Source organism: Mobula hypostoma, chromosome 7, assembly GCF_963921235.1.
Source record: "Mobula hypostoma chromosome 7, sMobHyp1.1, whole genome shotgun sequence".
Lineage (NCBI taxonomy): Eukaryota > Metazoa > Chordata > Chondrichthyes > Myliobatiformes > Myliobatidae > Mobula > Mobula hypostoma.
This window is the reverse complement of record NC_086103.1, coordinates 60,091,610-60,106,467: the sequence shown is the minus strand read 5'-3', so window position 1 is coordinate 60,106,467 and position 14,858 is coordinate 60,091,610. Positions and strand designations below refer to the sequence as shown.

Here is a 14,858-nt window from a genome sequence, read left to right as displayed (position 1 = left end):
AGATGCTGGGAAGTGAAATGAACAAAAGCAGATATTTAAGAATATTGCAGCCAGATGCTTGTAGGAATGGCGAATAAAAGGACATGTGAACTGAGTGGGCACATTCAACTAAGGTTGCTCTTCGTCAAGAATGAACCATCACCCACAGAGAGATTGGATAGAATGCCAATTTTATAATGATTTCTGCGTAGTTTATATTATTGTGATTCATTTCCTATTTTAGTGTGTACTTCTTATGGAATTGGGCCTTTGATTTGGTTATTAGGTTGATTTATAAAGCATAATCACACGGGCACACATATTTACAATCACACAGTTTATTTTCTATAACCATTCTGAGAGTTAAGGGGGGAAAGGAGGGTGAGATCTGACATTTTTTTTTTGGCTCAGACATTACTCCTATTGTGCTCTTGAAATTCCACTCCAGTGATCTCATGGATGAAGGTTCCTGCCGACAGCTCACCGTGCTGGGTCATGTCACTGAAGGGGAAGTTCAGGAAGCCACACCAGGGGGAGTTCCCAGGCAGTGTTCAGTTCACAATGGCAGCGCATAAAATATCTAGATGGGGTGGTCGAAATGTTACCAAATGTCCAGAGATTTCCTTTATTTGATTTGGGACTTCTTGATGATTGAAGGAAGTACTGTTTAGTTTCATTTTGAGTTCATAACTTGTGTCGTAGGTTTTTAAAGTTTTCATACATATGTCAGTCCACACTATTTTTAGATAATTACATACAAATGCAATTTATAGCTCATGCCATTCAGCTGCAGGCTGATTTCTGATAGTTCACACTTTTCTGGAGTGTTCCATTTGTATAGAAGTTCAAGGTGAAATTGAGTAGAGAGGTTCAAAAACAGGAAACATAGGAAACCTACAGCACAACACAGGCCCTTCGGCCCACAATGCTGTGCCGAACATGTACTTACTTTAGAGATTACCTAGGGTTACCCATAACCTTCTATTTTTCTAAGCTCCATGTACCTATCCAGGAGTCTCTTAAAAGACCCTATTGTATCCACCTCCACCACTGTTGCCGGCAGCCCATTCCACACACTCACCACTCTTTGCGTAAAAAAAAAACACTTACCCCTGATATGCCCTCTGTACCTACTTCCAAGCACCTTAAAACTGTGCCCTCTCGACACTCCTAATGACAAAGGTCTGGTAGACAGAAGCAAAACAAGAAAAGGTAAGACAAAGAAAAATGTTTTTGTTTTGGATGCAGTTATAATCTAGAATTGGAATTGAAGCACGTTGGGCAGTAGTTTTCAAAAGGCAGTTGGATACATATTTGTGGACTAAAAGGAAAAGATGTGGAAGTAATTCAATAGTGTCTCTCTCTCTCACACACACACACACACACACTACATTCACTCTCTCTCCCTATAATTAAATACCACAAGGTTAACTATCACAGGGCGCATGGCCAAGTGGTTAAGGTGTCAGTCTAGTGATCTGAAGGTTGCTAGTTCGAGCCTCAGCTGAGGCAGCATGTTGTGTCCTTGAGCAAGGCACTTAACCACACATTGCTCTGTGACGACACTGGTGCCAAGCTGTATCGGCCTTAGTGCCCTTCCCTTGGACAACATCGGTGGTGTGGTGAGGGGAGACTTGCAGCATGGGCAGCCCAGGCCTGCGCCCTGCAAATCCATGGTCTAACGGATGTCTATAACTATCATTTGCAGTGAGGTCTTCTAGTGTACTGAAGAGCTGTGCTGCAGAATTAGCTGTGCCATTCTAGTGCAATTACAAAACTGGAATCTTCCTAATAATTTGGTAAACCGCCCATTTACAAAGTGGAGCAGATTCATTTTGGCTAATTCCCTCCTAAGAAGTCTACTCTCATTGTTTGCAATGTGAAGGGAATCTTGTCTTTGGTGCTATCAAGTGACACTTACTCGCCAATGACATATCAATGACCAGTTTGGAGCTCACCAGGAGAGTTCTGCCCCCAGACCTCAATCACAGTCTTACTCTGAATATAGACTACTGAGCTGAATTGCTGAATTTAGAGTGAATGCTCATCAATCAACATTTAATTGAGTGTGGCATCAAGTTGCCTTGATAAAACTGATTCCTCGTTCAAGAATGTAAGATGACAGAAAGCTACAGGCCAATTAGTCTAAATGCTTGAATCCTATTATCAAGGAAGGAGCATCAGAAAATTTGGAAAATCATAATACAATTAAATATTATCAGTATAGTTTTATGAAGGGGAAATAGTATTTGACAAGTTTATTATAAATTATTTATGATGTAACTAGCAGGTGGATAAAGGGAAACGTTATCTAAAAAAAAGAAAATCTGCAGATGCTGGAAAGCCAGGGCAACACACACAACATGCTGGAAGAACTCTGGCAGCATCTATGGAAATGAATAAGCAGTCAACGTTTCGGGCTGAGACTCTTCATCGGGACTTCATCACTAGTAGGTGAACCAATCACAAACAAGAGAAAATCTGTAGATGCTGGAAATCTGAGCAACACACTCAAAATGCTGGAGGAACTCAGGAGGCCAGGCACCATCTAAGAAAAGAATACAGTTTACGTTTGAGGCCGACTCAGGTGTAGGTGAAGTCCAATTGTAATCGGGTAAAAGATCACCGTAAAAGATAAGAATAAGAGATTGGGATAATATATGTGCTTGGACAGGGAATTAGCTAACTGACCTAAAGCAGATGTGAAAAAGGTTTTCTGGTTGTCATGGAAATCTATACTGGAGCCTCTACTATTTATAATCTATATTGGTGACTTCGATAAAGAGATTGAGTATTTTACCACCAGATTTATTGACGCTACAAAAGTCAATGAGAAGGCAAATTATGAAGAGAATATGAATTGTGTAGAAGAGTACAGATGGGTTAAATAAGTAGGCAACAAATTGGCAGGTGGAATATAATGAGGAATATGAAGTTATCCACTCTGGTAGGAAGAGTGATAGAACAGAGTATTGCTTAAATAGAGAGAGACTACAGAATGCCGCTGTACAGAGGGTTTTGGATGAAATCCATGAAGCACAGGAAGAGGACACAGAAAGTAATTAGGACAGCAGATGCTGGAAATGCCTAGCAATTCAAATAGCTTCTGTGGGGTGAAAAACATAATTAATCTTTGAGGTTGAGTATACTTCATCCTTTTGATCTTACTTGAAGAGAGATATATGTGCATTGGAAGCAGTTCAGAGAAGGTTCAACATGTTATTTCTACGAAGAAGAGGTTGCTTTGTTGTGAAAGGTTGAAGAGACTAGACCTATACTGTATGATGTTGGGAAGAATAGTGATCTTATTGAAACATTGCACTCAACATCAGCAAGACTAAGGAATTGGTGTGAAAGGGAAGTCGGGGAAACACACACCAGGCCTCATTGAGGGATCAGCAGTGGAAATTTTCAAGTTCCTGAGTGTCAACATCTCTGAAGATCTATCCTGGACCTAACATATTGATGCAATCACGAAGAAGACATGGCAGCGGCAATATTTCATTTGGATCTTAAGGAGAGTCTCGCAAATTTCTACAGATGTACCATGGAGAGCATTCTAACTGGTTCCATCACTGTCTGATACAGAGGGGATACTGCACAGGATTGGAAAAAACTTCAGGAAGATGCAAATTCCATCATGGACAGTAGGCTTGCCAGCATCAAGGTCATCTTCAAAAGGCAAAGTATCAAAAGACAGCATCGATTATTAAGGATACCCATCACCCAGGGTACCATCACTCTTTGCCGCTCTCAAAGAGGAGGTGCAGGAGCCTTCAGTCAGTCAGTCAGTCTATCTTCCTCTCTCCCCCTCCCCCCTCCTCTCCCCCCCCCCACACACACACACACACACACACACACACGTAGCTTTTTAAATTATTATGTTTTGCAATATACTGCTACCACAAAACAATAAATTTCACAACATATGCCAGTGGTATCAAACCTGATTCTGATTCCGACATTCAAGGTTGTGGGGGATGTTTAACAGGGTGAATTTGAAAGGCAATTTTCTCTTTTGAGGGATTTGGGATCAAGAAGTAGGGGACTTGGTTTAGACATTAGGATCCTTTATTTGAGCTGGAGGTGAGGAAAGATCTCTTCTAAGTTATGAAGCTTACAAATCTTTTCTGCAGCTCCCTGGAGGTTGATTTATTAAATATTTTCAGAGTTGAGACAGACTTTTGGTGAGTGGGAATTTAGGGAACAGGAGGGAAAACGAAGTTGAAGATCAGATTGGTAACGATGAGCAGGCTTGAGAGGCCGAATGACATTCTATTTATGTGTACATTCTTATGAGGAAACACTTTAGTTTGGAAATCTTAACTGAATGTCCAGGTTTAGTGCTGTAGACTGTGCATTATGGTGCCTGATAAATATCTTGTGGTTCAGTGAAAATTTTGCTCGACTAATGGAAATTACTGGTTTTTATTTTCAGCTAAAATGCTAACTTACTTAGGTAGGCTATTGGAATTAAAACTTCAAAGTAAATTTTATTATCAAAGTACATATATGTCACCATATACAACCCTGTGATTCATTTTCTTGTGAGCCTACTCAACAAATGTGTAGAATAATAACTGTAACAGAATCAGTGAAAGACCACCCAACTCAGGCATTCATCCAGAGAGCAGAAGACCACTCACTATGTCAGTGCAATCAGAAGAAACAATAATATAAACAAATAAGCAATAAATATCGAGAACATGATATGAAGAGTTCTTGAAAGGGAGTCAGTCCATAGCTTGTGGGATCATTTCAGTAATGAAAGAACATTTCATCATTGAACTAGAACTTGAGGAAAGAACACCTGATGTTCAGTTATTGCTGAATCTGACAGGTGTACACAATAGGATATTTGTTAAAGTGGTTAAGAAAAGGGAAAAAAATCTGTGTATGGGTAGTATCTTCTATGATTTCAGTACCAATCATAGTCAACTACAACCAAGTTGTAGATGCTGTGATTCCAATACCAAGGTCCTCTTCGGCCTATTTATAAATGCCATGATCATTGTAACATGTGCAAAGAAAGAGGGTCAATGAAGGTGATGATGATAGAAAGCATGGATTGCTCAGTAGATCTGATGTCCTGAAAACAAAATCCATTTCCCTCATGGCATCAGATTCTCCCATTGATGTATCACAGTTTTTATTAATTTGCTCTGTTACTTTTGTTTCTAGGCTTTATAGCTATCTAAATCATGTTGTGGAAAATTCTGTTTTGCATTAACCATTGCATAATGGTTTAATTACTCGAATGAATCATTGCACCATTACAAGTGCAATTATGTGGACTTTTGCCTCCAATCAAAGTTGTGATGCTGTTGCTTGTTAATCGGTGCTTTAATTCTCCTAATTTAACAAGCTAACTGGAAATAACTTAAGTACAGCCGTATTTTTTTAGCTTATGCTGATTTTGTTTGTTCTGTCCAATGCCTGTGATTATTCTATTTGGATCCTTTAATTCTCAAAGCCACTTACTCAATTCCAACTCTTATGTAAAACAGATCCTGACCATAGTTCAAGCTAATTTAGGAGCAATTTCTCTTTCTTTGGAAGCAATAAGCATTGGATCTTGTCTTTAAACGCATTCATTTGTTTTACAGTTTCCATTTGCTGCTGCATATTCATGCTGTTCCTTTTCTTGTCAGAACTGACTGGATTCATTGCCACTGAAATGTAAGTGAACAGCATGCCTCTTGACCATTGATCTTACTGTAGCCCTGTGTGCAACTGAATTGGAAAGTGAGGTGCAATAGGCTTTGCTAAAATGACAACTGCTGATTTTGCTAGGCCCTTGAGTTCCCAGCAGGCAGAGAGTATTCTCTCAGTGCTCCTTGTTTGTCTAGGGGAAGAGGGGAAGCCTCTTATCCTTCAGACCATTCTGAAGCACCAGATCTAAGAGCTTGTCATGTAAGTTTTGCAATCAATGGATGTGTTTTAAAACTAGAAAGCAGGATGTGTGGAGACTGGCCAGCTTCTGTCCCTTTTGAGCATATTCTGATTTTACTTGTGTTATAGCTAGTCTGCAATTTATCTTCATCAGGTTAATTCATTTGATAAATCCTTTAACTTTACAAAAATCTATCTGCATTTTTATTTGGTTCAATGGCAGTTAAATATCAGCAATAAATATCAAAGTTGCTGGTGAACGCAGCAGGCCAGGCAGCATCTCTAGGAAGAGGTACAGTCGACGTTTCGGGCCGAGACCCTTCGTCAGGACTAACTGAAGGAAGAGCTAGTAAGAGATTTGAGAGTGGGAGGGGGAGGGGGAGATCCAAAATGATAGGAGAAGACAGGAGGGGGAAGGATGGAGCCAAGAGCTGGACAGGTGATTGGCAAAAGGGATATGAGAGGATCATGGGACAGGAGGCCCAGGGAGAAGGAAAAGGGGGAGGGGGGAAAGACCCAGAGGATGTGCAAGGGGTATAGTCAGAGGATTGAAAAGGAGAGAGAGAGAAAAAGAATGTGTGTATAAAAATAAATAACGGATGGGGTACGAGGGGGAGGAGGGGCATTAGCGGAAGTTAGAGAAGTCGATGTTCATGCCATCAGGTTGGAGGCTACCCAGACGGAATATAAGGTGTTGTTCCTCCAACCTGAGTGTGGCTTCATCTTTACAGTAGAAGAGGCCGTGTTCAGACATATCAGAATGGGAATGGGATGTGGAATTAAAATGTATGGCCACTGGGAGATCCTGCTTTCTTTGGCGGACAGAGCATAGGTGTTCAGCGAAACGATCTCCCAGTCTGCGTCGGGTCTTGCCAATATATAGAAGGCCACAACGGGAGCACCGAACGCAGTATATCACTCCAGCCGACTCACAGGTGAAGTGTTGCCTCACCTGGAAGGACTGTCTGGGGCCCTGAATGGTGGTAAGGGAGGAAGTGTAAGGGCATGTGTAGCACTTGTTCCGCTTACAAGGATAAGGGCCAGGAGGGAGATCAGTGGGGAGGGATGGGGGGTCGAATGGACAAGGGAGTCACGTAGGGAGTGATCCCTGCGGAAAGCAAAGAGAGTGGGGGAGGGAAAGATGTGCTTAGTGGTGGGATCCCGTTGGAGGTGGCGGAAGTTATGGAGAATAATATGTTGGGCCCGGAGGCTGGTGGGGTGGTAGGTGAGGACCAGGGGAACCCTATTCCTAGTGGGGTGGCGGGAGGATGGAGTGAGGATGGATGTCCCCCCCATCCCTCCCCACTGATCGTCCCCCCCCATCCCTCCCCACTGATCTCCCTCCTGGCACTTATCCTTGTAAGCGGAACAAGTGCTACAAGTCCTTGTAAGAGATCTCTTACTAGCTCTTCCTTCAGTTAGTCCTGACGAAGGGTCTCGGCCCGAAACATCGACTGTACCTCTTCCTAGAGATGCTGCCTGGCCTGCTGCGTTCACCAGCAACTTTGATGTGTGTTGCTTGAATTTTCAGCATTGTCGTATCAGCAATAAATGCTGGTTTTGCAGATTCTGAAAATTGAAAGAATATACCCCACTGATCCAAAATCTACTATTGTGTAGCAGAACCTCTAAAAGACTTAGCTACAATTTTAAGATTTCTATCCTTTCCCTCCCCTGTGCAGTTACTGTCACTGCACAAAATATAAGAGATAACAGTCTTTACAGGAAATCATTCGCAGAAAGTTCTATTTGTATTAGCCTGCAATCAAACCTCCAATGCAATAACTTTAGTGATAATTATTTAGTGGTATTTGAAGGCCTAAGTCCCAAGCATGTGTCAACCTGGGCATCTCTACTTCATAATAAATGTGCTTGCCGTGCCATTTAGCATTCTGGGAACATCTAATGCTTTGGCTTAGCAGCAGTTTATTTCACTCTCTGCAATGCATGATTTCTTTTGCACTTTATGACATCAGATGTGTCCAAGTGCAACTACTGAGGATTAAAACAGAACAGCTGTTGACAGAGCTGCTGTAGTAAACCAGATTCCTGTGGCACTTAACATGATAATTCCTCGTGACTTTAATTCCTGCTCTTGCTATTGGTTTAAAAACCTAAGGTCGATTAAATGGGATGATTTTGAATATCTGAATGGAAACTGAAATAGTTGTTTAAATAAGCAATTGTAAAGCGAATCTGATGGGAACATGTTCAGTAATCTAAACACTGAGAAAGTAAAGGATGGAGAATTAATAAGCCTTAAAACAAATACAGAGTGCACTTGTCACTAAACTTGATATCTTGAATGTAAATATATATTTGATCAATGATGAGACTTAAATTCTTTCTTGAAATATTCCCCATGCTTTTATTTTCTCACAGTTGTATTCTAAGCTAATGCTGTGCTCTTATTATAGAATCTGCTTTTGCATTTTGAGCCTAAGACTTAAGAGGCTTTGTGTGATGCTTTTTATATAGTTCCCAGAAAAAGTAGCGTTATCGCAGAATACAGCATCTATGTAAAGGCTGGATTGACCTGGTTGTGTTGGAATTCATACGATTCATATAATTATGGACTTCATACTCCCAGATTGCAAGTCAGAGCTGAAATAGATTTGTATTAATCTGCTGCTCAATAGTGAGATGGCATCCAGAGGAGTAAACCGGCCTGTGAAGCGCTAGGAATAGCTGCGGAAAAGCTGAACTCCTTTCTTTGGCAATGTCCGCTAAAATGCTTAACTTTCTCACGTCACTAAATGTTATCATTTTGTTGCAGAGTGAATGAATTGTATGTGGACGATCCTGACAAAGATAGTGGAGGAAAAATTGAAGTAAATCTAAATATCAGCTTACCTAATCTTCCATGTGATGGTGAGTTAATGTAACCTTTAATGAAAAATAATGGGAAGGAATAAAAGAATATGATTTCACCTGTCTGGCTCAGCCTTGTTTTTAAAAGCCTTGATATTACATATTACTCCTTTACAGTTGGTTTCAAATCAGTGTCTTTGCTGCTTGTTGGACAAGGAAAATCATCGCAATGTTTTTCCGAGTGTTTAAATTCAACCTGTCTTACAGCCGTGGAATGCAAACAGTTCCTTTATTAAACTACAGTACAGCTACTATAATACAGCACCCTCGGGATCTTAACGGTGCCGGACTAACAAGTTTTCCAGACAATTGGATATCTCTCCTTTTACCACTCTGTTTTTAAAACATGTTACATAACAGCACCATAATACAGTAAACTTTCCAGATGATTATAAAGGAAAGGATGATTATAGCACATGGGAAATGTGCTATAGTGCGTATCGGAACCGTGACCTTGTGAGTTCAAAGGAACTTTGGGATCAGGTCCATGATGACTTTAAAGCAAGTGTAGGAAATGGGACCCCAATAAGTTTAAAGGGATCATGGGAACATAACGAGTTTATTAGGAATTTGGAAAATGTGACCGGGGTAACTTGTAGGCAAGATGTGAAACAGAGTTCTGCTAAGTTTAAAGGGAGTAAGGAGGCCAAGGAATGTGGGAGATGGGGCCCTTATGAGTTTAAAGGGAATATAGGAAGTGGGGAGTATAGCAAAGGCGAGAAATAGGGCTCCAGTGGGTTTCAAGCAAGCAGGAAAAGCACAATCCTGTGAGCTAGGTGCTGATCCATTGGGATTTTTGGTCAATTATTTTTACTATGCGCTAAACATGAAATCATTCTCCAATGTTAAGTTGCATCTTGGTTTAGCTTCCTAAACTTTAACTTCCTAGATGATTGGTTTAGAAAGTTGATTAGCTAGATAAAATATTTTTACATCCTGCTCATTAATTTTCTTTTATATAATTTAAGCATGATAATTTTGTTCATGAGTTCACCCTCTGTCTCTCTGATCAGCAGCTCTTGGGTTCAGGTGCCACAGGAATAGCTTTTGCTGATTTATTCATTGATGGCTTTATTCCATGTGCAGCCCAATCAAGTTGATCCGGTATTTCTTCTTTTTCAAAATTATCTAATGATGCCTTCTCATTTGTAGGTGTAAGAGAAGAACTTGCATTTAGCAGCCATGTTCTCCTGATGGTTTGGCATCATATTTCACTTGTTTTTCTGTTTTGAGAGTAGTTTGAAAATGGGATCTGATGAAAGAATATGGCTCAGTGACTGTAATAAAAGGAATGCCAATACAGTAATGATACAAGTTTGTCAATCATCATTGTCAGCTGGGGAGCTACATTATCCCTGTGCAAAAGCAGATGTCATTTTTATTTGATACACTGTGGATTCCAGTTAATTGGAACACATTGGGACCAGTGTATTTTGACCCTATTAAGTGGATGTTGGAATTAGTAAAGTTTCATGGAAATAGTTAAAAAGGTATTTAAAAAAAAGAAACTACCATTTTACTGAGTAACAAATGATGTATTTAAATGAAATACAGTACAAATTAGAACACTATCCTGTCAGAATGCTGTCCATGGTACATCTGTAGAAGTTTTCAAGTGTTTTAGGTGACAAACCAAATTTCCTCAAGCTCCTAATGAAACATAGTTGCTGTCTTGCCTTCTTTATAGCTGCATCGATATGTTGGGGCCACGTTAGATCCTCAGAGATCTTGACACACAGGAACTTGAAATCACTCACTCTCTCCACTTCTGATCCCTCTGTGAGGATTGGTTTGTGTTCCCTTGACTTAACCCATAATTAGCTCTTTCGTCTTACTGATGTTGAGCGCAAGGTTGTTGCTGTGACACCACTTAACTAGCAAGTATATCTCACTCCTGTACGCCCTCTCATCTCCATCTGAGATTCTACCAACAATGGTGGTGTCATCAACAAATTTATAGATGGCATTTGAGCTATACTCAGCCACACAGTCATGGGTATAGAGAGAGCAGAACAGTAGGCTAAGCATAACATCCCTGTGGTGTGCCAGTGTTGATTGTCAGCAAGATGATATTATTACCAATCCACACAGATGTGGTCTTCTGGTTAGAAAGATGAGGATCCAATTGCAGAGGGAGGTGCAGACGCCCAGGTTCTGTGGCTTATCGATCAAGATTTTATCCCTGCGTATGTCACAGCACTACCAGCTCACGTGTGCATGCATTGCCTAAAGTAAACATGAAGTTACATCTGCAATCCTGAGCTCCTGCGTCTTTCTTAGAATTAGTTCAATGTTTTGAAGTTACAAAACATAACAGTTTCAATTTCACTCCCAGCCATTTCTGGCATTTCCAAGCTTGAATACAGTACTAAAAATTACAGTGAGCAAAATGGGTCTGAATTGTCTTTCTGCTTATTTCACACCAACTATCAGTCACAAAAATCAATGCTTTTTGAACTCCAGTACATGCAACTGATGCTATTTAAAAACTGTTCACTCTAAGCACAATGTGGTATCTAATGGCCACACAAGTACATGTATCTGACTCTAGTTAAAAACTTTTCAACAACAGTCTCCTGCCCTAATTAAGTGGCATTGTGTCCCAAATAAACGAAGGGAATTCCGGCTATTCGCTTGATTAGTTTTTGTTCTTTAAGAGTTGTCTCAAATGAGCAGCTGACCCGATTAACTGATGGCCCAATTAACGGGAATGCGCTGTATTATGTTGTTTGCTTAAAGTCTCTGTCCCCATTTCAGGATTCAGTTATTTAAAATCACAAAGGCTGCTGATTTCATGATACTGGCGCCCACCAAAGATAGAAAGTAATTCAAAATTCTTAAATGGATTAAAGATTAAATTCATTTATACAATATTAGGAAGTAATCTTCAATTTTCATATTGCCTTAAGAAATTTCTGAAACTAGTTCTCCAAAAAAAATTCCAAATTCCTTTTCTGTAGTTCACTGCTGTCCACAAAAGGAAGAACTATGCAGTTTAAAATCATACTAAATTTGTGTGGTTAATTCTTTTTATAGTTCATTGGGACATATTTTGGGTTTTAATTTTCATGTATAAATGGGTTAATTTGCAGAACACAACATAACCTACTACTTTCAAGCTAGTGGACCAGTATTCAGTATTTGAAATTACAAAGCTTTGAAGCTGGTCAGAAACAATTGGTAATTGTTACAGTTGATCTCATTTTATCACAGATAGACAGCATATCAATTCATACAGAAAAGAATTTGGTCATTTAAGTCCTGATGAAGTGTCTTGGCCTGAAACGTAGACTGTTTACTCTTTTCCAAAGATGCTACCTGGCCTGCAGAGTTCCTCCAGAATTTTGTGTGTACTACTCTGATTTCTAGCACCTGCAGATTTTTCTCTTGTTTTTGGTCATTAATCCATGGAATTTGCTCTGGCCATCCAGCGACCATATACACCAATCCTAATCCTACTGTATTTTCCCCTCATTTCCCTCATCCTCTCATTGCGATCAATTTACCCCTGGGTCTATCACTGCCAGCCCTCCAGTGCTTCTATCCTATGTACGTGCGTGGCCCGAGTGTAGTTGCAGGATGAGCTAGTGCGAATGCAGTTATCAGTTCATCCACTGTTGTATGCCACTCTAGGGCCTTCCTGACTTGATGACTAGGAAGAGAAAGGCAAGTTAAACTTCAAAAGTTTTTTTTAAGTTATGTATTTTTTTTTGCTAAATGCTTTATTGGGTAATCTAAGAAGAATTTAAAAATGTTTCCTTGCCTAGACAAGGGACAAGGCACTGATTCCAGATATGGCAGGTGATAGGGTTCTGTCCTCAGCCTTTTTTCCTGCCAGCTAAAAGGTTCGCCCATCGTCATTGATGAAGACCTCGGCACCATTAGTACTTTTTACGAGGTCGAGTTGCTAGCTCGACACTCAACCCGGCACGGATGGAAAGCGTGCCCGGGAGCGGCTCGACTAGATTCGAACTCGGGAACCTTCGCTCCCGGAGTCCAGCGCTGATGTCCACCAGCCGGCTTTATGATGGTGTTGAGACAAGCGCTTGATTTGGATGTAAATGAGGGAGAGTTCCGCAGCGTCAGCCTCATTCTCTCTTCCCAATTCCCATCTGGACCCAGTGGCAAGACAAAAGTTGAGACGGCTGGAGATGGGACTAGGCGCAGTGGATGACCAGGACAACTTCTGTGTCTTGTCGTGCTCTACGTGTTCCACAATGCTTGCAGAGACCGCCTTCTTGACCGTTGGATCTTCCATTGGTCTCGTCCACTCAGTCTGCCGGAGTCTGTCTTCACATGCTGTCTTCACTATCTCACCGAGGATTTGAGACCTGTTGGCTACCCTCACCTGGTTTAGCCGGCTTGTCGAAGCCGTTGCCCCGGGTGTGGCCGCTGTCGCTTGCAAACAGCTATGGGGAGCCACAGGTGAGAGCTGAGTGCCAGGTGGGGACCAAAGGTGGAGAAACTGCCCTGAAAAGGACGCGACATGTTCCCCCACCAGAGGTGCTACCCCTCCCTGATGCCCCATACACCCCCAATACCATGGCAGTATGCTTGCTCATGTCTGTTTGACAATTGGGCCATCCCGTCCATTTCCTGGGAGTGGAGCTGGCTTTTTGGCTCTGTATCAGCACGGGTTTGTATAGAATGGCAAAGCTCTGGGTGGTAGTTGTATCCAGCTTGGCTTGGTTCTCCATTTGATCTGGAGCCTGGCTGCTGAGGCTACGAAGTAGGTCACGAATGGTGACTATTCTTTGGGAACAGATCTTGTGCCCCATCTTTGGCCTTGATAACAGCTTTCTGGGTTAAAGGACTTTGAACTATTTACAGACTCTGAAAATGGAACCACAGAGCCACGAGTGATTGATGTAACTTTGGGAACTGTGTTGGGGTGGGTGTTGGTGGCATGCTGGATCATCCCTAATCTGGCTCACAGGAATCATTTGGACCCAGGCTGACTGTGTAGACCATGTCCTTCAAGGCTAGCAGGCATTTAAATATCACTGATATTCTTTTGTCAAATTTAGAAAAGTAAAAATAATTAAGACATATTTTATTTAAAAAAAATAAAAATGTAGTTTTCCTCATAATCTCCAAGTCAGAAACCCCCTGGGTCTGTTTCACCCTGGATCTAGCTGACAAAAGATTGCCATTTCTCAGAGTTCACCCTTTGGCTTTGCCATTGGACTCCTGGTGGATCAGGTCCACGATGTGTCCACACTGGTGAGGAGATGAAGGTGGTGTTGATGTGGTGTACACTTTAGTGTTGCTTTGTTTGATAACTCTCAGCTGAAACACTTTGGGTTGTATAAAGTGGAAGGGAATTGAAATTCTCAAGTTGTTTTGGAGGTATTGAGATGTTCTTTTGAATCCTGTAGTAGATTACTAATTTTAAAATCTTTCTCAGTTGTTGGACTGGACATCCAGGATGAAATGGGAAGACATGAAGTCGGCCATATTGATAATTCCATGAAATTACCTCTAAATAATGGCCAAGGCTGCAGATTTGAAGGACAATTTAGCATTAATAAGGTAAGTTCAGAGAATGCCAAGGTCTTCAAAATATTTTTTTATTTAAGTTTCAAAGGTGAAATATAAAGTTGGTATTGAGGTAGAGCAAGTGGTGAGAAAGGCAAACAGTATGTTGACCCTTAGAGCAAAAGATTTGGAGTTAGGGAAATTAGGGGAACCTTACTACAGCCTTGCAATGTGTCAAGGAGATTTCATCTGAAGTATGGTTACATCTTTGGAAAACACCTTCCTTAAGGAGTAAAATGCTTCCATTTGTTTGATTGATTCAAGATTTACTGGATTGATTCCCGAGATGAAGAGGCAATGTAATGATGAAAGTTTGTGCAGATTAGGCCCATTTTCGAAGAATGAAATGTCATCTTTTTGAAGTATAACAGATTTTTGATCCCTAGAGGAATCTGGTATTATGATCAAGAGGAAAGAACGTAGGGCAAAGCCTAAAATTCGATTCTTATTGAATGGCAGATTTAGCTCTGAAAGAGATGTGACTTGTTCCTATTTCTATGTTTCGTGTAATGGTATGTTGAAAATTTTTCTGATTATGATAAGACGATCCAGCAAACCGAAACGTTGGTTAAGCTTGT

At 40.9% G+C, this 14,858-nt stretch overlaps 1 protein-coding gene across 3 annotated transcripts in view; it reads left to right on the top strand.

Moving 5' to 3' along the window:
* Positions 1–14,858, top strand: part of ergic1 (endoplasmic reticulum-golgi intermediate compartment 1) — a 91,529-nt gene that overhangs the window by 44,883 nt on the left and 31,788 nt on the right. For all 3 annotated transcript variants that reach the window (XM_063053505.1, XM_063053506.1, XM_063053507.1), the window contains 3 exons: positions 5,586–5,658; positions 8,648–8,742; positions 14,150–14,274. In XM_063053505.1, the coding sequence (XP_062909575.1) occupies positions 5,586–5,658; positions 8,648–8,742; positions 14,150–14,274 (293 nt within the window). The remainder of the gene's footprint in view (positions 1–5,585; positions 5,659–8,647; positions 8,743–14,149; positions 14,275–14,858) is intronic.